Here is a 27,088-nt window from a genome sequence, read left to right as displayed (position 1 = left end):
GGCCATGATGCAGATATGTAGGGGTGAGAAACACGTCTTCAAGTGTAAGTCCAAGATGCAGTGTGGAAATCGTCTGAGATGACTAACTTATAAGTAAGGTCTATTGGACCCAAAAAGATTCAAGGCAGATGCTGTGGTGTGTGTGTGTGTGGGGGGGGGGGGGGCGTGGCACAGTATTACACAATTGTTGCTTGGAGTTCATAGTGTATTGTGATTCACATACCAAATTGCGAAACCTGCAGCTGTTGGCTTCAATAGCAACTCATTAGCAATTCAAATATGGGGCCGCTTTTAGCAGGTTATTCTGGTTTATTATGGCTTGGGTTCTGTAGCTGCATGTGTCTCCTAGCCCATCAACCGTCATACCTTCCCCCCGTTACACAATAATCATTACTGTCTAATAATTTGTGTGCGCTAAATGAAGAGCACAGCACGATGAGGAATAAAAACAATAAGACAGATTTAATTCAGCATTACAACCTTAGGATTTATTACATCACATCTTTTCTGGAGTGAAGAGAAAAGCAGAACAATAATAGTCCAATAAGGTCGCACGTTGACAAAAATAGCAGGTCACAGGTCTTCAGAACCGCCCAAAAGCAATGGATTTTATTGTCCAGTGTAGTCCACTGAGCAGTTTTATTTAAAACTATGTGGTAAATGTGATTTACAAGTAACTTTACTTCTATGTTAGTCTATGCTAAATCATTTCATGGCCTTTTAAACGCACACCAGGTTGAGGTTTTCTTCACTCTGCGAAACAAAGCAACAAGCTTGTCACAGTCTGTTCACATTTGAATTATATATATTTGCTGTGTACATACTATATATCTCTGTACCTCGGACGTTCAGCATCATTGAGCACTCGGCTGTTCCTAGAGGGTTGTCTACGACAACTTTGTATTCCCCACTGTCTTTGGGTCCAACTTTAAGTATGAGCATGGAACAGACCCCACACACATTGGTAATGTAGTAATTGGTATTGGTGTTTAGGCTAACATTGTTGCGGTACCAGGTCACATGAGGCGCAGGGTCACCCCTAACAGCACAGCTCACGTAGCACTCGTAGCCTTGAGGGGCTGTGCGCCGCTTCAGAGGAACAATAAATGATGGAGGTGACTGGAAATCAAAGCCCTTTGACTCTGGCAGGTCCAATATGAACTTTCCTAAAGTTGCACATGGAAAGGAAAAACAGTAAACGAGTTTTTGTAAAAATATGATGCAGATGGACATCAAATCTGTTTGCTTGTTTCCCCCCCCCCATTTTCTTCCCAACTGTATCCATCCAATTATCCCACTCTTCCAAGCCATCCTGGTCACTGCTCCGCCCCCTCTGCCAATCCGGGGAAGGCTGCAGACTACCACATGCCTCCTCCAATACATGTGGAGTCGCCAGCTGCGTCTTTTCACCTGACAGTGATGCGTTTTGCCAGGGGGATGTAGCGCATGGGAGGATCATGCTATTCCCACCAGTTCCTCCTTGCCCCTGAACAGGCGCCCCGACCGACCAGAGGAGGCGCTAGTGCAGCGACCAGGACACATACCCACATCCAGCTTCTCACCCGCAGACATGGCCAATTGTGTCTGGAGGCCCGATCAAGCTGGAGGTAACATGGGGATTTGAACCAGCGAGCTCCATGTTGGTAGGCAACACTGTGCTGGTAGGAGCACTGTGCTACCTGGACGCCCTGTTTGCTTGTTTCTGTTGTCAGAAACGTCCATAGAAAACTGAATACAGACACAATAGATAACTTTTTACGAATGGCGCTGCATAAGCACTTATGTTGTGATTCAACACACATGGTCTGAGGTGAGTGTATTTGCAAATTAAACTTTAGCTTTTCTGTGATCATAGCGGCTGTTGCATTGATTAAAACTGGGGGGACACAAACCTCTTTCCTTTTTGGCCCCCCATGTAGGGGACTCAGTTGGTACTGAGAGGCCCATGTCATTTTTAGCAAACACCCTGAAATAATACTCTCTTCCTGGCAGGATGTTGACGACTGTGCACTTATTGTTGAAGAGGTTGTCGGCCACTGTCCTCCATGTGCGTTTGAAGGAGTCTCGTTTCATTACCATGTAGTGTAGCCTGTCATCCACCTTCTCGTCAGGAGATGGAGTCCAGGTGAGGGTCACTGTCTCAGAGACATTTTGTTCAAGCCCCACTGGGCCTGGAGGCCTTGGATCATCTGGAACAAAGGTTAACAGATCAGTGAAGCTGATATTGCTAACGACCATTTTCTTTATTTTTATTTTTGTTTAAATCACCCAAGTAAGACAAACATAACACAGCACTGACCAGTGAATGATTATGGTAACTCAAGGCAACATTTCTATGTTCTCATCAGCTAACCATCCATCCATCTATTATCCAAGCTGCTTATCCCAATCGGGGTTGCGGGATGCTGGAGCCTATCTCAGCAGTCATTGGACGGTAGGCAGGGAGACACCCTGGACAGGCCACTAGTCTATCACAGGGCCAACACATTCACACCTAGGGACAATTTAGTATGGCCGTTTCACCTGACCTACATGTCCTTGGATTGTGGGAGGAAACCGGAGCACCCAGTGGATACCCACGCAGACACGAGGAGAACATGCAAACTCGACACCGAGGATGACCTGGGATGACCCCCAAGGTTGGACAACCCTGGGGTTCAAACCCAGGACCTTCTTGCTGTGAGACAACTGCGCTACCCACTGTGCCACTGTGCCACCCCATTAGATAACCACATTATCAAAAAACTAAATAGTCTGTGAAAAACAAAATTAGTTTTCCTGCACATTTGCATTGATAGATCTAAATCTAATCACAGTTTGAAGCAGTTTCATTGTTGTGCTCACAGATATTTACCCGTAACTCTGATCTCAACGTTGAAGGTTTCATGACCGATGAGATTCTTGACAGTGATTGTATAGATGCCTGTGTCGGAGCGCTCAGATGTAGGGATTAGGAGCTGAGATCCCACATCAGAGTTTGTAACTGTTACATGTTTAGGCAGGGGAATGCCGTCTTTCAGCCAAATGACTTCTGGCAAGGGAGAGGCCTGTGAAAAATATGAGTGAAAAAAAAAATAAGAGCAAAACCTACATAATGCCACAGCTTCTGAAGGGCACACTTACATGAAACAAAATCAGGCACAATACCTCAAAGTTGATGTTCACACGAACAGTATTCCCAGATCTAACGACCAAAAAGCTCTTCATGTTGTCGTCTTTAAACCTCGGCCTCACTTTAAGGGTAAATTTAAGTTAATATGTTTAGTTGTTTTTCCCTCCTCTTTAAATTCAAATGAACCCTTTTGCTTCATTTTCAGATAACATTGTTGCCTATTGCATCTTAGGAGCATAATTTGATTTAAGAAGGTCAAGCATTTGTTTGTTTGAGCAGGACCTATCCCCACGTCCATCTCTGTCCAAAACATGTAATCTCAGCAAACCTATTAAACTGTGAAGTTTTTGATTTAAATCCAAAGACTCTTACCAGGAGGAGGCATAGCGATGATGTAATTGTCAAAGCCCTGAGGCTCCCCATCACCGCCATAGTTGGTAGCAATCACTCTCACCCAGTATGTAGCCATTGCCTTCAAGCCAAGCACCGTGAAGGCAGTGAGAGAAATTGGGTTGGCATTACAGCGAGTCCATTCAAGGTTCTCAATTGGTCTGATCTCCACATAGTACCCTTGGGCTTCGTCCTCTACTCCTTGCACCTCCTTAGGTTTAGTCCAAGCCAGAGAAAATGTGGTGTAATTGGAGAATGTTAACTTTAGGTCTATGACTTTACCAGGGGGTTCTGTAATAAGAGTAATGCAGAGGGTTATTGTTCTAGTTCTAATGAGCAATTTTACATGTTACATACATTAAGTTTACATATGTCCAAGAACACATGGTTCGCCTCAAATCCTAACTGGATCACAACTTGGTTTTTTGGTTGTTGTGTGTTTACATCACGTTTCATCTGGGAACAGTCTACTAATTATACCCAGAGTTAAAACAAGGTGAAACAGTATTAAGTTACTATGCCAAATTAGCTGGAACAAATTTTTTAAACTTGCCCCATTTTTACCACTTTTAAAATTAGACTAAATACTTTTATGTTCTCCATTGACTGAATTTTCAGGAGTGAAATCCCAGTCGTTCCAGTGTTAAGAGTTGCAATTTGACCGATTTTATTTCTTTTATGCTGTTTCAGTTCTCTGTTTTATCTTATACTTTATTTTTTAAAATTTATTTATCTTATTTACAGAAAACACAGCGCTTTGAGTGGCTGTTGCAGCTAGAAAAGCACTATATAAAATGCAACTTGATTGATTTTTGTATTCAATATATCGTATATAATGCCTTTTATGTCTTATGTGAAGCACTTTAAATTGTCTTTGTGAATGAAATGTGCCATACAAATAAACTTGCCTTGCATTTAGAGTAAATAAGCAAAGCGAATTTAAAGTGTAAGAACACAAGTGAACATCTTACTCATAGGATCTCTTGCAAAGACTGTGCCAGATGGAATACTTGGGTCACCAGCACCAGATAGGTTGATAGCAGAGACTCTGAATTCATATTCTGCCCCCTCAAAGATGTCTCTCACTACATACTCTGTATCTAAAAGAAAACAGAAACTGATGACCTTTTCCATCCACGCTCTTTCACTTCAGGGCTTTATGTTTCCACATCTCGATCATCCCAGAGTTACTCCTCACATGAGTTTGATACCTTTGATTGGCCCTCCTTGGTTAACAAGGTTCCAATAGTTAGTGCCCATCTTGTGCTTTTCCAGGTTGTATCCCACTATTTTGGTTCCTCCTGTGTCTGTAGGTGGAGACCATGTCAGACTGATGCAGTCCTTGAAGGCACTGACAACTTTTGGTGTTGCTGGAGGTCCTGGGTATCCTGTGATTTTGAAAAATATGACATTCATTCACTTGTGTGGCTATTACATGCTGTTGATTTATTTCTTAATATCATTGCAACCAGAATCTGAAATGAAATTTGTTATTAGCTTGCTATTAAAACAAAGTGCAATATTATAAAAGAGCTGCCAGGGAAGAGGAACAGAGGAAGGCCAAAGAGGAGGTTTATGGATGTGGTGAGGGAAGACATACAGGTGGCTGGTGCGACAGAGGAAGGTGCAGAAGACGGGAAGAAATGGAAACGGATTATCATCTGTGGCGACCCCTAACGGGAGCAGCCTAAAGTAGTAGTAGACGATATTATAAAAGAAGTAGTCAATAAAACTTGGTCAGAGAAAAAGGAGGGACCTTTTCTTAGGTTCAGTGCATATAGTACATGACTAATGTGTGTTTAGAAAAATAAATCGACATTTCTAAATGGAAGAGATAAAAAATGTATTATCTATCAAGTTTACAAAAACAGAAATGCTGGGTCTATGCTATTCTGTGTTTTCACATCATCCTCGTAACAAATAATAACAGTAGGACTTTTTACACAGCCTTTTCAAGGCGGGAACGTTGCGCCACCTCGTCGTTCTGTGTAAAATGTACAGACACGGATTGGGGGTGGGGGGCATTGTTGTTCCGGCGTTAAACCGGCAGCGGAGGTAGTCACAGAACCAAGTCGACGTCTGTGTAAGGTAGGACAGGACAGCCGACGCTGTTGGGTTACATCATCGTGACACCTTTGCTTCCGGAACGCCAGTATGCTATGTAATTTTTTTTTATTTAAAAATCACACACTGGGACGTATCCCGCCTTTTTTGGTTCAGAGCATGGGCGGATCCAGAGGCGGGGCCAGAGGAGCACTGGCCTCAGCTGAAATCTGATTGGCCCCTGAAGTGCCCCTGTACTGTCACTTGTCGCTTTACTCTTTACGGATGGGTAAATGCTACAATCTGTGGCACCTCAAACATTTCTTGTAACTATAGTGTGGGAGAGAAGGTAGTAATGGGAAAAATTCACATGTTTAGGACTTGGATGCAGCTTGGATGTTAATGAGAATTGTAATTATAAGTGGGAGCTGGTTATTCCGGTGTGACATGAACGCGGCAGAGGCGGGAAGCTGGTATTTCCGATGTGACTTGCTGCGGCATGAGACTGACTGCACGTAGAGCTGAAACGATTATTGGCACGCTGCTTCATGTCCACCACAGCAATTTAATGATCAGTTACGATTCCCCAATTTAGTTCGCGTTAATGTGTGAAAAAGGGTTTACTTGCTTCAGTCAATGAATTTAGGATTGTTCAACATTAGGTAGCAGCAAGCTACTACGTCACTAGTTAGTTAACTACTCTTGCTGGAATGCACTGTAGCTTGCTGGCTAACGTTAGCTCGTTCTCACATACCGTTGCTAGCTAATTTAGGTTTGTCTCTCTGTTAACCTAAATTACAACCACGTGCTCACCATCTGAAAGACACTTCTTATTTGTGAAATAACGTTTCAGTCATGCCACAGTCATTGGTAAGTGAATGAAACTAATGCTGCGTCCCAGACACTTTCAGAAATAGGGAAATATATGATCGCCCACTTGAAAAGGTATGATGAGTGAGTCCCGGCTTGGATTCAGCATGCCACCAATGTTATTCCATGCAGTGCTTAGTAATTTGCATTTTTGTGTTAACTATAATGTTTGTCAGAGATAGAAAGAATGAAAAGAAAGGGACAGGCGGGCATTCAATGTTTTTTTTTTAGCCAAAAAGACATCCAGCCAGCCAGCCGGCCAAAATGAATCAGAGCAGTATTAGAGCAGAGAGAGAGAGCAACAGAGAGTCCAGCAGGAGTCAGCCAAGAGTAGGGCAGCTCCAATCGCTCTTCACCAGGTCAAAAAACATTTTTGGCAGAGCAAGATAATGACAACAGGTAATAAATAACTGCATTCTGTATAAAATGACACTGAAGTTCACAAATTGACATACTGATGTGAGATTATTTAAGCAAATACCCGAATTCTTGTCCCTTATGGTGACGAGTCTGAGCAGTGCATTCCCATGTCTACCAGAGCTCTCATCGAATTTCAAGCAAAAGTCTTTTCTTTAAAATTTTTACTAAGAGTTGTGGTATAGGTGTCAGATGGCATGATTTATCTGAATACGAGTATGGATTTTTGTGACGTGTATTTGTGTTTTAGCTGCAAACTTGGATGACTCGGATTCAGATGAAGTTAGTCAGAGTGAGGTTGGAGCAGAACCATCATCTGCAGAACTTCTCGTCTCAGTCACCAAGCAGTTATTCTGCTGCTGTAGGACCTGCTGGTAAGCTATTGTTTTCATACTGCTATTGTAGTGAGCAGAATATAAATTAGATAGGCTGCTTCTCGATCAGCATTTAGGTAATTACTTTTTGTGTATGTCATGATGACAGTCGGGTTATGGAAAAGGAGGTGCATAAAAATTGAGTAAGAGTTAAATAAGTCTTATTTCATTTGCTTTTTTTCCAGACATTTCCTAGTATGTTTTCTATGCACCCTAGTTTAAGATGAAATAAAAATGGAAATGAAGAATGTTTGTTTATTTTCTAAGTTTTTTGGAAGTACACAATGTGCTTGAACAAGGCACACTTTGCAAAATATATTCAATGATGTGCCTCTTTGCTCAAAGCTATAGAACCAACAGCAAACAAGGAATGACCAGTGAAATACACCTTACTGAATAAGGAATTGTGCATGGATGTTGGACATATTCTTGGCCCTCTGTGTAAAATGTAGCCCCTATATGCCCCCTACTTTAGAAAAATCCTAGAGCCGCCCCTGGTTCAGAGTTAAAAAAAAAGAAAGATGTAAAGAAAGGTCTTCATTACAGCAATGTTGCGGGATCTCTGTGTAAAAACGCCTTTAGTGTAAGTGTATATAGATCAGAATAATGTCCAGAGCAAATTGATACAAATTAGAAAAATAAATCCTGCCTATAGAGGCTATTGATACACTAATACATATGCTTTTCTACACAAGCTATCCTTTCACAATTACGACGTAACTTTTAGGAAATACCATTGTTGACACTCATTAAACACTTGTTTAAACACATTCACAACTGGAGACCACACATGGAGCCAGCATCGTGAAGACAAGTGAGCGGCACATTGGGAGGAATCAAAAATTAAAGCCTTGTTGAGGGTCATCTCAACTGAAATGGGTAAATTACCTTCAGAGATTTTATCAGCTGGTTTGAGTATCCATGGCAAGACTGCTGCTTTCAGTTCATGTAATTTGAAAGAAAAACCCTTCTTGTGTCAAAATTCAACTTGCTTCGGTACCTTTCTTTTCTTGTGTTGATTTTGGAAATGAACTGGATTTTGGAGAGAAAAAAAACCCCACAACTCACAATGGAGGACCACCCAAACTCATAGAATGTACACCTCCTCTTCATCGTCTAATACTTTGGTAGTTAAAGCTTCCCCTTGTTTTACTTTTGAGTGTTGAAAAACATGTAAATTTTCTTTATGTACATTTTAGATTTTTACTTGTAGTTAGCAAAGAATCTGAATCTTTACTGTCCTGAGAGAGAAAATTATTTTTCACAGTTACTGCAAGTAGCAAAACAATACATACAAATTGACAGGCATGCAGTACAGTAAGTTAGACATGACACTGTTTTACAGAAATACAAGTGAGCTAACAGAGACATAACAGTAAATCAGACATTAAACAGTACACACTGACATTACATTACAAGACATTAACATTATAGAGACATAAGGCTGTGTTGGTTAGCTATTGCTGGGGGGGATGGTTATCAAATGTGTGGATACCAGATGGGGCAAAGCTTTTACTAATATCGACCCTATTGCACGTGGATGTCTTATATTTATGGTCAGAAGGGAGGAGGGTGACGTTTTGATGAAGTGGGTGATCGGGGTCATGTGCAATAATGTTTACTTTCCATATTAAAGAAGCGAGGATATGATCAGGTAAAATGGGAGTAGCTGCATGAGTGACCTTTAGGAGTTTGTTTCTACTGACTACTGTGAGCATATAGAAGAAGAAAAAACCAGACGTCACCACACAAAAGGCTTGGCTCAGTTATACTGTCCTTTTTTGGGTGGTGTGAGATTTATATATATGTGTGTATATATATATATATATATATATATATATATATATATATATATATATATATATATATATAGTTGTGTCAGTAGTTGAGAAGTCCCCATTTCAGTATGTACTGTCTCTTTAAGAGACCTCAGTACTGATGATGTCATCTCGTGAAGTCTCGCGGGAACAAGATAATCTCGCGGTAGTTCGCAGTAGGTATAGAGAGTAAGCGAGAGCATGGCAGATCATCTCCTCATGGCTTCAGTATTCACGGACATCCTGCTACATTTCAACCTTTGAGAGTACTGGCGGTAGGTTAAGGGTTAAGTTAACATCTAGATCCCTATCTAATATTATCTATTGTCATTTTGAGCTTGGATGACATTTTATATTGTATTAGTGTATTGTGCATTGTGTGTGTTTGCTGATATTGTACGGACATGAGCGTCAGCTAAACTTTAATTGTTGGTTATAAAACACAATTTGAATGTGTTTAAAATACTTACCTTTAATACCTACCTTAGTCGTTTATTCATATGTTTGTAGCTTATACCTCAGTGAGTCTTTATTTCATTTATTGTTTCCCTTTTGTGGACAAAATATTAGATTTTATTATGTTTATACACATATGCATATGTTTACACATCAGCTTTGTTTTAGACTTCAACATATCTGATGCACATTTTATTTATGTACAGTTTACATACATTCATGGTATTGTATCTTTTCAGTTTTATCCTACCTCTAGTTCACCATTAATGGAAGTTGAACTGAATGTCGTCATCATCGTGGTGATTGGGGGATGAGTTATTTGTCTGTCGGTTCATGCAGGGCACATGAGGGTTATAGAACATATATATCTCCCTCTCACCCTTTTTCGGGTGGTGTGTGTCTTCCTCAAGCTCAGATCCTTTATCAAAGGCCTGGGAGTTTGAGGGTTCTGCACAGTATCTTAGCTGTTCCTAGGACTGCACTCTTCTGGACAGACTTCATATGTTGTTCCTGGAATCTGCTGGAGCCACTCTCCCAGTTTGGCCCCTAGTGCTCCTATTACCACTGGGAATACTGTGGATTTCACCTTCCACATCTGATCTAGTTCTTCCTTCAGCTCTTGGTATTTCTATAGCTTCTCATGCTCTTTCTTCCTGGCGTTGCCATCGCTTGGGATTGCTACGTCAATCACTACTGCTGCCTTCTATTGCTTGTCGACCACCACAATGTCTGGTTGGTTAGCCAGTACCAAGTCGCACAGGATCTTAGCTCTGCTATTCTCCTGTCTCCCATTTGAACTTGAGGCCTTCCAGTCTGTATTCAGTACATATTTCCCTGTGCGCTATCCCAGCCACTTGGTTATACCTTTCACTGAATGCTTTCCCAGCTAGCATTTTTCACTCTACTACTAAGTATTGGACTATCTCAGGTGCAACCTTTGCACAGCCTGCATCTTGGGTCTCGTCTGGTTTGGTAGACCCCTGCCTCAACCAATCTGGTGCTGAGTCCCTGTTCTTGTGCTACTATGATCAGAGCCTCTGTGCTGTCCTTCATCCAGCCTTTTCTAGTGCTTAGTCTTCCATGATACCTCCTCTGCATTCTCTATCTTCTGCTGCCTGAGGTACTCAGCAGTTCGTCCTGGGGGGCTCGTTTTCTGATGTACTCGTGGATGTTCTGTTTCATCCTGGATAGTGGCTCTGACATTCGCTTACCCTCAGCCCCCACCTTTCTGCTTATCGTATGGTCTCGGGCTGCTGGACTTTGGCTGGAACCCTGTGCGCATTGTGAGGAGTTTCCATGCCCTGATATATGTCGCCTTTACGTTCTCCATTGGCCAGCTTATTATTCCAGTCGGATATCTGATGACTGGTAGGGCATATCTGTTGATGGCTTGGATCTTATTTTTCCCATTGAGCTGGCTCCCGAGGCCCTGCCTCACTCTCTGGAGGTATTTGGCTGTAGCTGACCTCCTTGTTCCCTCCTCGTGGTTTCCATTTGCCTGTGGAATATCCAGGTACTTGTAACTGTTCTGTATGTCTGTTATTCTGCCATCAGTCCTCACCACCTTTCCATTTTTTGTGACCATTCAACAACATTTGTCCAGTCTGAATGACATCCCGATGTCATTGCTGTAGATCCTGGTGAGGTGGATCAGCGAGTTAATGTCTCATTCCTGGCATACAGCTTGATGTCATCCATGAATAGGCTGTGGCTGGCTGATGGTAATGCCACTTCTGAACCTGTGTCCATATCCGCTCTTTGCGATGATCTGACGGAGGGGGTTCAGGCCTATGCAGAACACCAGTGGGGATAGTGCATCACCTTGGTATATGCCAAATTTGATGGTTACCCGTGTGATTGTCTGGAAATTGGCCTCTAGTGTTTTCCACTGCCGCATTGGTTTCTTGATGAAGGCTATTAGTGTCCTGTTGGCTTTGTATAGTGCCAAGCAGTTTAGTAACCTTGTGTGGGGTATTGAATAATAGGCTTTGTTGTTGTCAGTCAAGGCTGTGCTCAGGTTGGTCTGTCTGGTCTTAGAGTCTTGAGTGACCGCTCTATCAACCAGTAGCTGATACTGTGACCCTCTGGTGTTGTTCCCAATTCCTCTCTGAATTTTGCTCATGTATTGACTCATGTGCCCTTTCATCTTAGCTGCTATGATGCCTGAAAGGATTTTCCATGTTGTGGAGAGGCAGGTTATCGACCGGTATGGGTATTGTTCTCCCCTGTGTTAGCCAGTCAGAGTGAGACCCTAATGTTAGCAGCTTGTTCATCTGTCACCAGGCATTCATGGATTGCCGTTAGCTTCTTCAACCAAGCAGGTATGAATCATGTCAAGGCCTTGTGCAGTCCAGCTCTTAATGCTTGAGATGCATTGTTGGATGTCAGCCACTGTGATGATAACTGGTTCTTGTTTTGGGCTGTTACTGTGGTCTGCTCTTAGGTCCACCACCCACTGGGCATAGATATGCGATGCCTCCTTTCCCCATATATCCTCTTCCAGTATCGCTCGGTCTCTGCTGTGGGTTGGTCTGATGTTGTTCCTTTGTTACTTTGCAGCTGGGAGTATACTTTGGATGGTTCTTTGAATTGTTTTGCTCCTGCCCATGCAGACACTTTTGCTCTTGCTCTCCAGTTTGCTTTTTGATTTTCCAAGTTTTCCAACTTCACAAGCAGTACTCAAATCTAGCAACTAGATTATTTGTATAAGTGACCACGGTTTTCATTGAGTTTTCAGATTTCATCTCTTTGAAGAGAAGAGACTGTCTGTCCATGTTGTTTTCACTTCTGGTCATGGAATGTGAGGAATCAATGTGGATAAATCAACGTTTGAGGCGCTGGAATATGTTAAGTAGAGTGAGGCTTCAAAAGATGTCTGACAGAAAGATGTCTGAAGGTAGTGACATTCACTTACGGGTGACGACCCATTAACAAATTAGATAATGAAAAATGTCAATTGAAAGTCAGGAAACAACTTGACTGAATCAAGTTGAAGGTAGTTGTACAGTACAATAGGAGAGACCTGAAATAACAGCAAACAGTGATCCTGTTCAGGGAGGTAATGATGTTTACTTAGGGGTGACGACCCATTGACAAATGAAATAATGATAATGTCAATTGAATGTCAGGAAACAATTTGACAGAAACAAGTTGAAGAAAGTTGTGAGTACAATAGGAGACCTGAAATAACAGCAAATAGTGATCCTATTTAGTGAATATTATGAGTACGATAGGATAAACCTGAAATAACAGCATACAGTGATCCTATTCAGTGTATATTGTGACAATACAATAGCAGAGATATGAAATAACAGTAAATAGTGATCCTATTCAGTGAACGTTGAAGAGAGCATCAGAAGGCTTTGTTTTGCTTTGGGAAAAATGCCTCCCATCTCTTGTCCCTCTACTGAATGCACAAGCTGTGCCACGCTCAGCCAGAAAATCAAAGAGCTTGAAAAAAAGAATCTCTATGCTCTACAAAATACAAGAGGATGAAACAATTATTGACACTCTGATTGCTGCTTCCCAAGCTGATGTCCTGAAGGGGCTGACAATCAGAACCAGGGACATGAGGTGCATTGCAGAGCAGCTTTCAGACTTAATGAGCCAATGACTATATTCCCTGGTCTGGCCCGAACCCGCTGGCAAATATCCGGATCTGGATATTTGTTATTGACTAAACTGGAGAGCAAGGCCAAAGACCTGTTAAACCCTCAGTGTCAAACCCTGAGCTCTGGACAGACATTGTCAGGGGTAAAATAAGAGAGATATTGTTTTGGATGAGCTGCCTGTCAGTTAGCGCAGTGGTAATACCACAGCTAGCATTAGCTTCACTAGCTCAGAGGCTAACGCCTAGACCCATGTAGCCACAGCCCGTGATACAGGAGCATCTCGGTGGCACCTGGAGGTAAACAACAGATCAGTAGCCACTAAAGCTAATGTCACATCATCAAAAGAGATAGGATCACAGCAGAACATGCACTGGACATTCGAAAAAGAAGTCAACCAAGCCAGACAAGACATCAAACCAAAGACTGCTGATAAGTAACCATATAATAAATGTTAAAAGCAAAGATTTGAAAACTGTCTGTCTACCCAATGCTAAGGTTTGCGATATGGTCCAAACGCAAGTGTTATCGGACCATCCGGGCACAGACACACCTATTGTGCATGTTGGAAGAAATTACATTCCTCCCGGAATGAAACATGACTCAGAAATGTTAAAAATGGACTTCATACACCTAATGGACATTCTACAACAAGTCCCAGCTCAGATATTTGTGTCAGGTCTAATCCCCACTTTAGGGAAAGGAATTGAACATTTCAGCCACTTGCTGGCATTAAATACCCAACTTTCCTCTGCATGCACTGCTCAAAAACTGAGCTTCATTGAGAACTTAAGTCTGTTCTGGGAGCAACGGAACCGTTTCAGAATGGATGGGGTTCATTTAAGCAGAATGGGGGTCCACATGCTTACTGCCAACTTAACCTATGGCCTCCAGCATCCCACTGCTGGTATAAAGGGTCAGGAACTTCTGGGAAAAGTAGAGCAATCTTTTCTACCCAGGACAAGGACAACACCATGGAGCACCCCCCCCTCCTCTCAGAGTTATCTCAAACAAGCTAAGGATGCAGATAAAAGGGATTGACAAGATGTTACTATGTGGCACCAAAAGTTCCCGCTTAACCAAGCAAACCAAGGGAAATCTCTATGCAGTCAGCATTACACGGCATGCTGACTACTAGGACCGACAGGGTTCTTACCCCCCCCCCCCTTTCAGCTCAAGTCTCTGTCTGCTTACTGGATATGAACCTAATGCTGCTGATACAGCCCATCCCAGACAGCGAGAAGCAGCTCCAAGGTCTGCAATTCCTGTTTTGACCAGCTTCAGGAAGAACAAAGTGTACTCAAAGCGCACAGCTTCTTTATCTAATCTGATTCCAGTCATATACCAGCAGCCACAGCCTGTCGCAAAAAAATTGAGCAGATAATACTTTTAACATTAAATTTAGTATTACTAAACATCAGGTCTTTGGTAGGAAAAACATTTTTAATAAATGATTTTATCATCAAACACAATCTCAATTTTATGTGTTTAACTGAAACTTGGTTAGACTAAGGTAACAGCGTAACTTATTGAGTCAACCCCTACCAACTTCAGTTTTGTGAGCGAAACCAGAAAGCATAAGGTGGAGCTGAGGTTGCCATTTTGTTTAATGATTTGCTTCAATGCAAGAATATATCTTATGGAAATGTTGCTTCTTTTGAATATGTGGCTCTTCAGATGAATTCCTCTTTTCAAGTTATATTTCTAAATATAAGTCACCTAAATATAACCTAAACTATTTTGCTGACTTCACTGAACTGCTGTCTATAATCTGTATTGACTTTAACTGTAGTTATATCTGGTGATTTAAACAGCCCTGTGGACTGCCCCCAGGACAGAAGTACTAAAGAACTGTGTTGTGTTCTAGATAACTGGACTGACTCAGCATGTGACGGAGCTCACACACAACAAGGGGCACACTCTGGATGTAATTATCTCCAAGTGTATGCACATTTCTAAGGTTATGGTGACTGATATTGCTCTCTCTGATTATTCCTGTGTTTTCTTTGAGTACTATCTCCGTGCACACAAATGTTCACACAGAGGTAATCACAAAATGGCATATCATTGAAAGCACCAGTGAAATATTTATTCAGGCTTTTTTTTCCCACACCCACCCCTCTTGGGTCTCAGTCAATGAGCTTGTAGATAATTTCAATTATAAAATTACAGATGTTATCAATGCCATTGCATCCACTAAGGTGAAGATGGTCTCTGGTAAGAAAAGATCTCTGTTGAGATGTGCCACGCTGGTCAGAGTAGAAGAAAGAGAGTGTCGCAAGGGTTAACACAGATGGCGAAAAAAAATCTTACTGTTCAGTATGACATCTATAAAGACAGACTATAATTTGGAACAGAAATGCAATGAGTTGAATGCATGCATGTCTTCCTTTCTCCTAAGCTACATACTGGTGGTCTTTCTGGACTGACTAGTAGAGAGAGACTTCTAGAGAGAGTTGTGTATCAACAACTTTCGACCCATATAGAAGAAAACCATCAATATGAACCATTTCAACTGGCTTTCAGGGCCTTTCACGCCACTGAAACTGTTCTGACCAGAGTGGTGAACTATCTTTTATGAGCTATGGACTCCTATTTCACTTCTGTGCTTCTACTACTGGCCCTCAGTGCAGCCTTTGACTGTGTACTATTAGATTGAATTGTAATTTTGTTGTCTCTGGCTTAGCTCTCTCTTGGCTTAAGTCCTACTTTTCTGGAAGAACACATTGTGTCTGTTATAGTAATATTACATCGAAATTCTCTGATGTTAAATATGGTATACCTCGGGGCTCAGTGCTTTTTTTTTAACTTCCCTTGCTTGTTTTTGTTTTGTTTTGAATTTGCTTGTTTGACTTTATTCCTCAGTTTCATAACAAACTGTTTTGCATTTTTTGACTTCAGATTAAGTGATGCCCTGTGATGGCCTGGCAGCCTGTCCAGGGTGTTTCCCCACCTGCCGCCCAATGACTGTTAGGATAGGCTCCAGCATCCCCGCGACCCTGAGAGCAGGCTAAGCGGTTTGGATAATGGATGGATGGACGAATTTTCCCCCTTTTTCTCTCCAGTGTATCTGGCCAATTACTCCATTCATCCGAGCCATCCCAGTTGCTGCTACACCCCCCCTGCTGATCCGGGGAAAGCTGCAGACTACCACATGCCTCCTCTGACACATGTGGAGTCGCCAGCTGCATCTTTTCACCTGACAGTGAGGAGTTTCACCAGGGGACGTAACGCATGGGAGGATCACGCTATTCCCCCCAGTTCCCCCTCCTCCCTGAACAGGCGCCCTGACGGACCAGAGGAGGTGCTAGTGCAGCGACCAGGACACATACCCACATCCGGCTTCCCATCCGCAGACACGGCCAGTTGTGTCTGTAGGGACACCCGACCAAGCCGGAGGTAACACGGGGATTTGAACCGGCGATCCCCGTGTTAGTAGGCAACGGAATAGACTGCTACGCTACCCAGACACTTAGGGCTCAGTTGTTGGCACTCTACTTTTCTCTCTTTATATTTCATCTCTTGGCCAAATCATATGCAGTTATGGAATAAATTTACATTGCTATGCTGATGATACTCAGCTGTATGTGCCTATAGGAGCTGATAATCATACTGCAATGGCCTCACGGTCTCACCATCCCACTTTTGACACCAATGTAGTGAATTCAGGGGGCAACCGCGAACCCGCAGCAGCCAGAAATCAAACCCAGATAGCACGAACCACGGGCAACTGCACTAACCAGTCAACTAAAGGGTCGGACCTGTTAGCCAAGGGCTAGTGAGTCTAGGCATCTGTTGTTGTTACACTACCCCCCTCCTTTGGGGAAGCGCGTCCCCATGCTTCAGCATATCAGCTCCCTCATGCCTCTGGAAGCACCTGCTTCTGATGGCCTCACGGTCTCACCATCCCACTTCTGACACCAGCTCGCCTGACGCAGCCGGGAATCAAATCCCGGTAATCTGGCCCATGGGCGCTGTGCTAACTAGTCAACTAAAGGGCCCATTAGCCAAGGGCTAGCGAGTCTAGGCATTTGTGAATGTTATATATACACTAGAACAGTGGTCGGGAACCTATGGCTCGCGAGCCATATATGGCTCTTCGGGTGACGGCATATGGCTTCCAGACAATTTTGAGTTGAAAAATAATTTTAAAAAAAAATCCGTTTGGAACTGATTTTAAAATACTTGTGATATTTCTTAATAATACTGTGTCATTTTAAAGTAAACAGAAATTAGTTTTGAAGATGAATTTCACGGGTCACCCGTGGGTCGGGTCAGGAACCAATGGCTCGCGAGCATGTCCGGGTCATTGTAAAGGTGAAGAAATCAATTTTATCAGATAGCCAACTAGTTTATCCGCTTCAACCCTTGTAACGGAAAAGATGGCGAAAAGAAAAAAAGATGATGATTACCGTGCATTCCAGGCTGCGTGCACAGAGGAATTTGCATTTGTGGAGAGAGCAGGATCTGCGGTATGTCTAATATGCGATGATAAAATTGCATCGATGAAACGGTCAAATATAAAGCGGCACTTCGATACGCACCATGCTTCATTTGCATCGAAATATCCAGCGGGGGACAGCAGGAAAAGGGCATGCGAGGAGCTACAGCGGAGAGTGCAGACGAGTCAGCAGCAACTACGTGTGTGGACCAAGCAAGGTGACGGGAATTCCGCTAGCTTTGCGGGTGCTTTGGCAATAGTAAGGAATGGAAAGTCATTCACAGATGGCGAGTATGCCAAAACATTCATGCTTGATGTGGCCAATGAACTGCTTGATGACTTCCCAAATAAAGACAAGATAATCAAACGAATAAAAGACATGCCCCTGTCAGCAAGAACTGTGCACGATCGTAGCATCATGATGGCAAATCAAGTCGAGGAAACACAAATTAAGGACATAAACGCCGGGACATACTTTTCTCTCGCGTTAGATGAGTCAACAGATGTTAGCCATCTATCTCAGTGCAGTATAATTGCCAGGTATGCTGCAGGTGACACACTGTGTGGGGAAAGCTTGGCTGTTTCGCCAATGAAAGGGACAACAAGAGGAGAGGATTTATTCACGTCTTTCATGAAGTTTGCTAAAGAAAAAAAACTACCGATGGATAAACTTATTTCTGTCTGTACTGATGGTGCACCCTGTATGTTGGGGAAGAACAAAGGATTTGTAGCGCTTCTCCGTGAACATGAAAAGAGAGCCATCCTAAGTTTTCATTGCATCCTGCACCAGAAGGCGCTTTGCGCTCAGACGTGTGGCCAGGAGCTTGGTGAGGTGATGTCGCTGGTCATTCGAGTGGTCAACTTTATTGTTGCCCGAGTTTTAAATGATCGCCAGTTTAAAGCACTGTTAGAAGAAGTTCGGAATCATTATCCCGGTCTGCTTTTACACAGCAACGTGCGTTGGTTGTCAAGGGGGAAGGTGCTCAGCCGTTTTGCAGCTTGCCTGAGTGAAATCCGGACTTTTCTTGAAATGAAAGGCGTCAAGCATCCTGAGCAAGACAACACTGACTGGCTCCTGCAGTTTCACTATCTCGTGGACATAACTGGCCATCTGAACCAGCTCAATGTGAAAATGCAAGGTATTGGAAATACAATCTCATCCCTTCAACAAGCAGTGTTTGCATTTGAAAGCAAGCTGGAAGTCTTTTTCAGGGACATTGAAACAGGTCGTCTTCTGCACTTTGAAAGACTGCAACAATTTAGAGATGCATGCTTAGCAAGTGACTCCACTCAACATCTGGATCTCCAGCAGCTAGCTGGCTTTACGTCCAATCTCCTGCAGTCATTCAAAGCACGTTTTGGAGAATTTCGTGCGCGCACTGGTCTTTTCAAGTTCATCACTCATCCACATGAGTGTGCAGTAGACAAAATCGACCTGACATGCATCCTCGGGCTCTCTATCGGAGACTTTGAGCTGGAAGTTGCTGACCTGAAGGCATCAGACATGTGGATGAGTAAGTTCAAGTCACTTAATGGAGAGTTGGAAAGTTTTGCGCGACAGCGAGCAGAGCTGGCGAGGGAACACAAGTGGACAGAAATGAAAAATCTTCAACCTGAAGACCAGCTGATTCTTAAAACTTGGAACGAGCTTCCTGTGACATACCACACAATGCAGCGTGTGAGTATTGCCGTATTGACCATGTTTGGCTCTACATATGCATGTGAGCAGTCATTCTCGCATATGAGGAACATTAAGACCAACCTACGCTCACGTTTAACTGATGGAAGCCTCAACGCCTGCATGAAGCTCAACCTCACCACGTATGAACCAGACTACAAGGCCATCAGCAAAACCATGCAGCACCAGAAGTCGCATTAAAAGTAACACATATTTAATTTATTATACGTTAAAAATACTATATGGCTCTCAATGAAATATATTTAGAAATATTTGGCTTTTATGGCTCTCCCAGTCAAAAAGGTTCCCGACCCCTGCACTAGAAGAACCCCGCTACAATGTAGCGGTTTGGTTATCCACCCGTCTAAATCGCCCTCCTCTTCATCCTGCCAGCTAACCGCCTTCCCCCTGCCCCTAAACCCCCCCCCACTCCAACTCCCTCCCCCCAAATGCTCAGAATCATCTGAAATGCCGAGAAAAGTGGTTTTAAGCCATTTTTAGAAAATGCATATTTTGCATAATTATTATAATTATTCTAATTTTCTGCTGTTTTTCTGGTCCTCTCAGGAACAATATCTACCACCTCCAAAAATAATTAGGATCATAAGTGCATTTTTGCAAAAATGCATATTTTGCATAATGCCAAAACATTTCTAAGTCCCAGATTTTTTTTTTATGCAAGTGAAAAAATCAAAGATGCTCAGAATCATCTGAAATGCCGAGAAAAGTGGTTTTTAGCCATTTTTAGAAAAATTCATATTTTGCATATTTATGCATAATTATGCATAATTTTAATTTTCTGGGATTTTTCTCTTACTCTCTGAGACAATACCTACCACCTCCAAAAAGAATTAGGATCATAAGTGCTTTAGTTTTCGGTCCCGCTATCTACACTAACTAACACACACACACTAACACCACACACACACACACACACATTACGAAAATATATGAGTAGATGCATTTTTGTAAAAATGCACTTATGATCCTAATTTTTTTTGGAGGTGGTAGGTATTGTTCCAGAGAGGACCAGAAAAATAGCAGAACATTAAAATAATTATAATAATTGTGCAAAATATGCATTTTCTAAAAATGGCTAAAAACCACTTTTCTCGGCATTTCAGATGATTCTGAGCATTTGGGGGGAGGGAGTTGGAGTGGGGGGGTTTAGGGGCAGGGGGAAGGCGATTAGCTGGCAGGATGAAGAGGAGGGCGATTTAGACGGGTGGATAACCAAACCGCTACATTGTAGCGGGGTTCTTCTAGTATTTTGCATAATGCCAAAACATTTAAGTCCCAGAAATTTTTTTTTATATAGGTGAAAAAATCAAAGCTGCTAAGAATCATCTGAAGTGCCGAGAAAAGTGGTTTTTTAGCCATTTTTAGAAAAATGCATATTTTGCATATTTATGCATAATTATGCATAATTTTTATTTTCTGGGATTTTTCCCTTACTCTCTGAGACAATACCTACCACCTCCAAAAAGAATTAGGACCATAAGTGCTTTAGTTTTCGGTCCCGCTATCTACAGTAACTAACACACACACACACACTAACACCACACACACACACATTACGAAAATATATGAGTGGACTAGAAGAACCCCGCTACAATGTAGCGGTTTGGTTATCCACCCGTCTAAATCTCCCTCCTCTTCATCCTGCCAGCTAACCGCCTTCCCCCTGCCCCTAAACCCCCCCCACTCCAACTCCCTCCCCCCAAATGCCCAGAATCATCTGAAATGCCGAGAAAAGTGGTTTTTAGCCATTTTTAGAAAATGCATATTTTGCATAATTATTATAATTATTTTAATTTTCTGCTATTTTTCTGGTCCTCTCTGGAACAATACCTACCACCTCCAAAAAGAATTAGGATCATAAATGCTTTAGTTTTCGGTCCCGCTATCTACACTAACTAACTAACACACACACACACTAACACCACACACACACATTACGAAAATATGGGAGTTGATAGTGTATATATATGTGTGTGTGTTTGTGTGTGTGTGTGTGTGTGTGTGTGTGTGTGTGTGTGTGTATAAATATATATTTAATATTCCAGTGAGTCAAGTAAATTCTGTATGAGACAGTGAGACAGTACAAGCCCATTTCATGCCATATGAAAGAATTTACTTGACTCACTGGATTATTTTGCTCCTTATTTGTTGACCACTTTCCCTACCGTTGAGTGTTTCTTTTAACAAAGTTTTATATATATTTTCACACACTCACACATGGGTACACAGGTACAACTACACACAGCAAACATACACACATGACGGGGGCGTCCAGTCTATTCTGTTGCCTACCAATGTGGGGATCATTGGTTCGAATCCCCGTGTTACCTCCGGCTTAGTTGAACGTCCCTGCAGACACAATAGGCTGTGTCTGCGGGTGGGAAGCCAGATGTGGGTATGTGTCCTTGTCACTGCACTAATGCCTCCTCTGGTCGGTCGGGGCGCCTGTTCGGGGGGGGGGGACTTGGGGGGAATAGCGTGATTCTCCCACGCACTACGTCCCCCTGGCAAAACTCCTCACTGTCAGGTGAAAAAGAAGCAGCTGGCGATTCCACATGTATCGGAGGAAGCATGTGGTAGTCTGCAGCCCTCCTCGGATTGACAGAGGAGGTGGATCAGCGACCGGGATGGCTCTGAAGAGTGGGGTAATGGCCAAATTAAATTGAGGAGAAAAGGGGGAGAAAAAAAATGAACATACATGACATTCATCAGTCACTGGGATATGGGAGACATTGGTTCACAGATAACGGATAAAGACTTTCAATGGGGTATTTTGTTGAGAGATGCTATGACAGGGCGAAACTCCTGTCAAAATGGGCTTTAAGGGGAACACAAAGTGCCTTAACAGCAGAGGATAAATGCTGAGTGCCAACACTTGGCATTAATGCTATTAGGAATGTCTGTTCAAAAATGATTGCATAATGGGATAGAATAATTAAATCAAGTTGTGACAAGTCGGATATTTTTTGAGATATGAGATATTCATCTGACAGCAGCCGTAATTAGTCCTCACACCAAAACAACTACAAAATGATAGTACTCAGACTGGAGAAGCAAGTGGCCTTACGCAGTACACCAGCTGGTATATCTTCTGTCTCCAGGTAATCACTGACTCCCTCTGCATTTTTGGCTCTGATCCGGTAACAGTACCTCCTTCCAGGGTCCACATCTGAATCTTTGTAACTGGGGTTGTTACCAGGGATCTCCCCTAGATTTGACCATTTGTTGCGCCCCACTTGTTGCCGTTCTATAATGTAGTTTGTCATTTGGCATCCACCGCTGTCCTTTGGGGGTTTCCATTTGAACTCCACAGATGTCACAGCATTTTCAATAATGTCCACAGGTCCTTGTGGTGGAGTCGGTTTGTCTGTTGTGAGAGAAAACATAAACATTTTCAGATCCCCAAAAAATAACATACAATAATAAATACAAAATTGGTAATATGCAAAAACAAAAAAGTATCTCTTCTTATGAAAATAATGATACAATACAACCATTTTTGTTGTTGATTGTTGTAGTATTTTTACGTGTATTTATATCATTATTAATATTTGTTGCACTACTAGTAGTGCCAGTAATAGTAGTAGTAGTAGTAGTAATTGTGGTAATGTTATTACTGTATTAATGTACTCATCATACTCATTTATTTACCCTTTCATAGACATCAGTATCATCAGTGTCAACTATTGTGCCCCTCTGCTTTCTGCAATTCACATCATGACATACACCCTTGGATACGGTATGATTACTATTGATTAATGATTCCTGTTAATAACACTCAAATTTATCTGACTTGTAAGTTTCTTTGGATAAACGTGTCTGCTAAACGAGTAAATGTAAATCATAACCAAAAGACTAGACATTTCTTTTTTCATTAACTCACCAAGTACAATAAGCTTCGAAACTGCCTCCATAGTACCGAATTCATTCTTGATTTTGATTTTGACCTCTCCGCTATCCTTCCTTTGGCATTTAGAAAGGCGCAGTTGGCTCTCTGCGATTGATGTTTCAATCTTGACATGAAGGCCATTCAGTAACTCATCATCATCCTTGTACCACTGTAGAGTCATCGGACCCCCACCGGAAAATGGCAACTTCCATTTGGCATTTTCGCCTACCCTAATGATGACTGGTTTGGAGAATTTTCCCAGGGCATCAAGGTCGATCTTTGGTGGGTCTTCAATTCAAGAACAGCAATGGTTGCATTTTAAGAAATATTTGTGTTAAGCCCTCTTGTCGAGGCAATATATTGAAGAATATCCTAATATTTCTAATTTGAAATTCTTATATTTTCTTCCTCATGCATTTATACATTTTTATCAGCTCAACCCAATAATATCCATTCTTACCTTGAACACTAAGTATTGCCTCTGATTTTCGTCCTTCTGCTTCAAAGCAATACAGAGCTGTGTCGCCCTTTGTACAGCATTCAATAATTAACTTGTGACAGGCTCCATCTTTGGTGATCTTTATCCCATTTTCATTGGTTTGCTGGTCAGATTAAAAAAAAAACCCCCAATGATCATTAGCTTTAGAAAGGAAGTGACCTCTGTACAATATATGATCAATAATGCCAAAATTCTCATAATGTACTATAATTTGATCATTTTGTCACACTTAGTATGAGTATGTATAATCAGTCTAGGCTATCTTATTTGAATTCATTTTCCGACATGATTAGGTTAGTAAAATATTGATCCTATGTCTGTGTTTACACATCTCTTCTCACGTGACGTCTTTTCAGCCAATCATGCTTGTTGTGGTGATGAACTTGACTCATGAGCACAATGAAATCTAAATGTAGAATTTGGCTGATAAGGTATGTCATTTATTTAATTTCCATGTAGATACGGAATAGGCTAGAACTTTTGTTATAGTTTGCTATTATAAGCCTTTATTTTATTGAACTGCTATGATTTTGTTTTCAGTGTTGGGACATTTTTATTTGATTGAGTCCCAAAAGACTAACCCCTTCCACGCATCATGTACTATGTCATCAATTTATTTTTTAAACAATATAGCCAGATTTTTAGGCAGTATCAAAAAATCCTTCGTCTCAATAAATACGTGTTTGCTGAAATAACACATGTACGCCTATTTGTTTTCTTGTTTATGATTTGCGTACAATAATTTTCCTCAAAATATGACAATTTTAAGCCTCTGGTACTATACTTTAACATTTCCTATCTGGCAGTTTATATCGCTAAATTGTAGTGAAGCTAAACACCAATGTAGTGCTACAGGCAGGAAGTGATTATTTTAGAACATGAGAACAGTATTGTGGCTAGCTGGTGTGGGAGAAGGAGGCGAGGCAGAGATCTAAAATTTTTAAACGCGGCTCCCATGTCTGATACATGACCCCGGGAGTGTTCTTTTATTTGCCCCCAAAATGGCTACTGAACAATGGTTTCCCTCCCTGAGGTCACTTCTGGAAACATTAGTCTTAGTTATGGTCCTGCAGTCAGTAAAATGGTTGTGTACTTGGTCTGAGTCGAACCCCCCAAACAAACACAACCACAATAACCAAAACATGAACACAACATCACTAAAACAACAAATTGTACATTAACAGTCCCAGAATATCTTGTGCTGCCCCAGCTCAGAACTGCCGACAGCCAGAGTGACTGCCCTCTCTGGTCGCTACATAGCCCCCACCTGAGGGGTTAATTGTCCTTGATGACCCCTTCACCCAATACATAGTCCCTCAAATGTCCAGGGTGCCGTTGCTGGTGAAGAGGCCACCTGGGGCTCACAGGAAGTGCAACTGGGGGAGAGGCACATTGATTGGGGTGTACATGGGGTGCTACTGTCACCCCTGGCCCAACAGCAGGTGGAGCAAAGGGGTGGTAAGGGGAGAGTCTTTCCTGTTACAGCACCACCATGCGCCCCTGGCCGGGCATGCGTACCCGGTACACCACTTCAGACAGCTGGCCCATGACTTCGCCGGGCCCCTGCCAGTGGCTGCGAAGCTTGGGGAAAATCCCCTTCTTGCGAATAGGACGATAAACCCATTCCTTGTCCCCTCGCACGAAGGCCTGTTCAAGGCACCATGTGTCATAGGCCCTCTTCTGCTGCACTCCGGAGTTGGCCTGGATCCAGTGAGTGTAGTCCTGGAACACCTGCAGGCGATCCCTCAGTCTCCGGAGGTAGTCCATTTCTTTTCCCCCGACAATCTCAGGCTCAGGTGGGGCCCGGAACACCCAAGTCCACCGGTGTCTGGAGCTCCCTCCCAAACATGAGGGCAGCAGGCGTGCACTGGCTGGACTCCTGGAACTGAGTCCGGTAGGACCACAGGACCAGGGGCAGGTGGTGGTCCCAGTCCCACTGGTGCTGGCTGGTGAGGATGGCAAGCAGGGTGGCCAGGGTATGGTTGAACCGCTCTACCAGTCCATCAACTTGAGGATGGAGCAGTGTCGTCCTTGTCTTTTTCACCCCCAGCTGCTGGTAGACCTCACTGAAGACCTGGGACTTGAAGTTCGGCCCCTGGTTGCTGTGGAGCTCAACAGGAACTCCAAAGCGGACAAACATCTCCTCCACCAGCCTCTCCGCTGTTGTGGTGGCACGCTGATCGAGCACCGTATACACCTCTGGCCACTTTGTGAAGTAGCCCATAACAATGAGGACGTAGCGGTTGCCGGAATCGGTGAGAGGGGAAGGCCCAAGGATGTCCACCCCTATTCTCTCCATTGGGGCCCCCACCAAGTACTGCTGCAGTGGGGCATGGGAGTGCTGGGTTGGTCCCTTCTAGGTGGTGCAGGAGTCGTAGCAGTGCACATGTAGCTCCACATCTTATTGACAGCCAGACTAGTAGAACTGCCCCCTGAGGCAGTGGAGAGTCTTGGCGTTCCCGTAGTGTCACACCCCCACCGAGCCATGGACCATCTGGAGAACCTGTGGACAGAGCACATGGGGCACCAATAGCTGCAGGAGGAGGAGCTTTCTACCTCCAGTACACCAACCCGTAGTGGAGCTCAAAGTTGCCCCATTGAGAGTGGTAAGCCTTTACCTCAGGCCTCAGCACTGACACCTCTGTCCACTCGGGGTGCCGCCCCATCTCCAGCTAACCCCTCACAAGTGTCAGGGTCACGTCTGCCTTAGTTGCTGTATGGTCAGCGGGAACCACCTCTCATTGTTGCTGGCGGTCTGGATGGCTGCCACCATTGGTGTCATCTGGCACCGCTCCTCTTGCCGCTGGCAGTAGCGACATTCCAATACTGCACAAGAGCGCTGGGAGAGCGCATCGGCATTACCATGATGTCGCCCTGTCTGATGCTGTATTTCAAAGTCATACTCTTTAGGGTCTCCGGCCATCGGGCCACCTGGCCCTCACGGTGCTTAAAGTTCAGGAGCCAGGTAAGTGAGGCATGGTCGGTGTGGATGAGGAAGTGGCTGCCATGCAAAGATGGCCGGAAGTGTCATACTATCAGAACCACTGCCAGCAGCTCGCATTGGGTGACGCAGTAGTTCTTTTCCGCCCAACTCATGGCACAGCTGAAGTAGGCCATGGCACACTCCCCATCACCTCTCTGCCAGGAGAAGACAGCTCCGATCCCCACATTTCTGGCGTCAGTGACCATGATGAAGGACTTTTGGGCATCGGGGTAGGCCAAGACTGGGGCTTCAGTGAGAGCTGCCTTGAGTCAGGTGAAGGATGCAGCACAGGCGTTGTCCCAATCAAATGGCTGGCCCTTGTCAGTCAAGCGGTGGAGTAGACTGGTGATGGTCACAAAATCCCGGGTGAAACGACGGTAGTATGATGCCAGGCCCAGCAAACTTTGCAGCTTGCTGACGATAGCAGGGGTTGGCCAGTCTTCGATGGCAGCCACCTTAGCTGCATCAGTGGCTACACCACGAACACTGA

General features: G+C 43.3%; 1 protein-coding gene across 1 annotated transcript in view; it reads right to left on the bottom strand.

Moving 5' to 3' along the window:
- Positions 1-748: 748 nt before the first annotated feature.
- Positions 749-27,088, bottom strand: part of LOC130131533 (immunoglobulin-like and fibronectin type III domain-containing protein 1) — a 42,172-nt gene continuing 15,832 nt past the window's right edge. Inside the window, exons 12-22 of the mRNA XM_056301258.1 lie at positions 23,577-23,718; positions 23,111-23,404; positions 22,295-22,594; positions 4,714-4,890; positions 4,474-4,602; positions 3,485-3,793; positions 3,148-3,233; positions 2,855-3,047; positions 1,893-2,189; positions 840-1,166; positions 749-753 (exon numbers count right to left, since the gene is read on the bottom strand). Coding sequence (XP_056157233.1) covers positions 749-753; positions 840-1,166; positions 1,893-2,189; positions 2,855-3,047; positions 3,148-3,233; positions 3,485-3,793; positions 4,474-4,602; positions 4,714-4,890; positions 22,295-22,594; positions 23,111-23,404; positions 23,577-23,718 — 2,259 coding nt within the window. The remainder of the gene's footprint in view (positions 754-839; positions 1,167-1,892; positions 2,190-2,854; positions 3,048-3,147; positions 3,234-3,484; positions 3,794-4,473; positions 4,603-4,713; positions 4,891-22,294; positions 22,595-23,110; positions 23,405-23,576; positions 23,719-27,088) is intronic.

Source organism: Lampris incognitus, chromosome 2 (assembly GCF_029633865.1).
Source record: "Lampris incognitus isolate fLamInc1 chromosome 2, fLamInc1.hap2, whole genome shotgun sequence".
Classification (NCBI taxonomy): Eukaryota; Metazoa; Chordata; class Actinopteri; order Lampriformes; family Lampridae; genus Lampris; species Lampris incognitus.
This window is presented reverse-complemented; position numbering and strand designations above follow the sequence as displayed.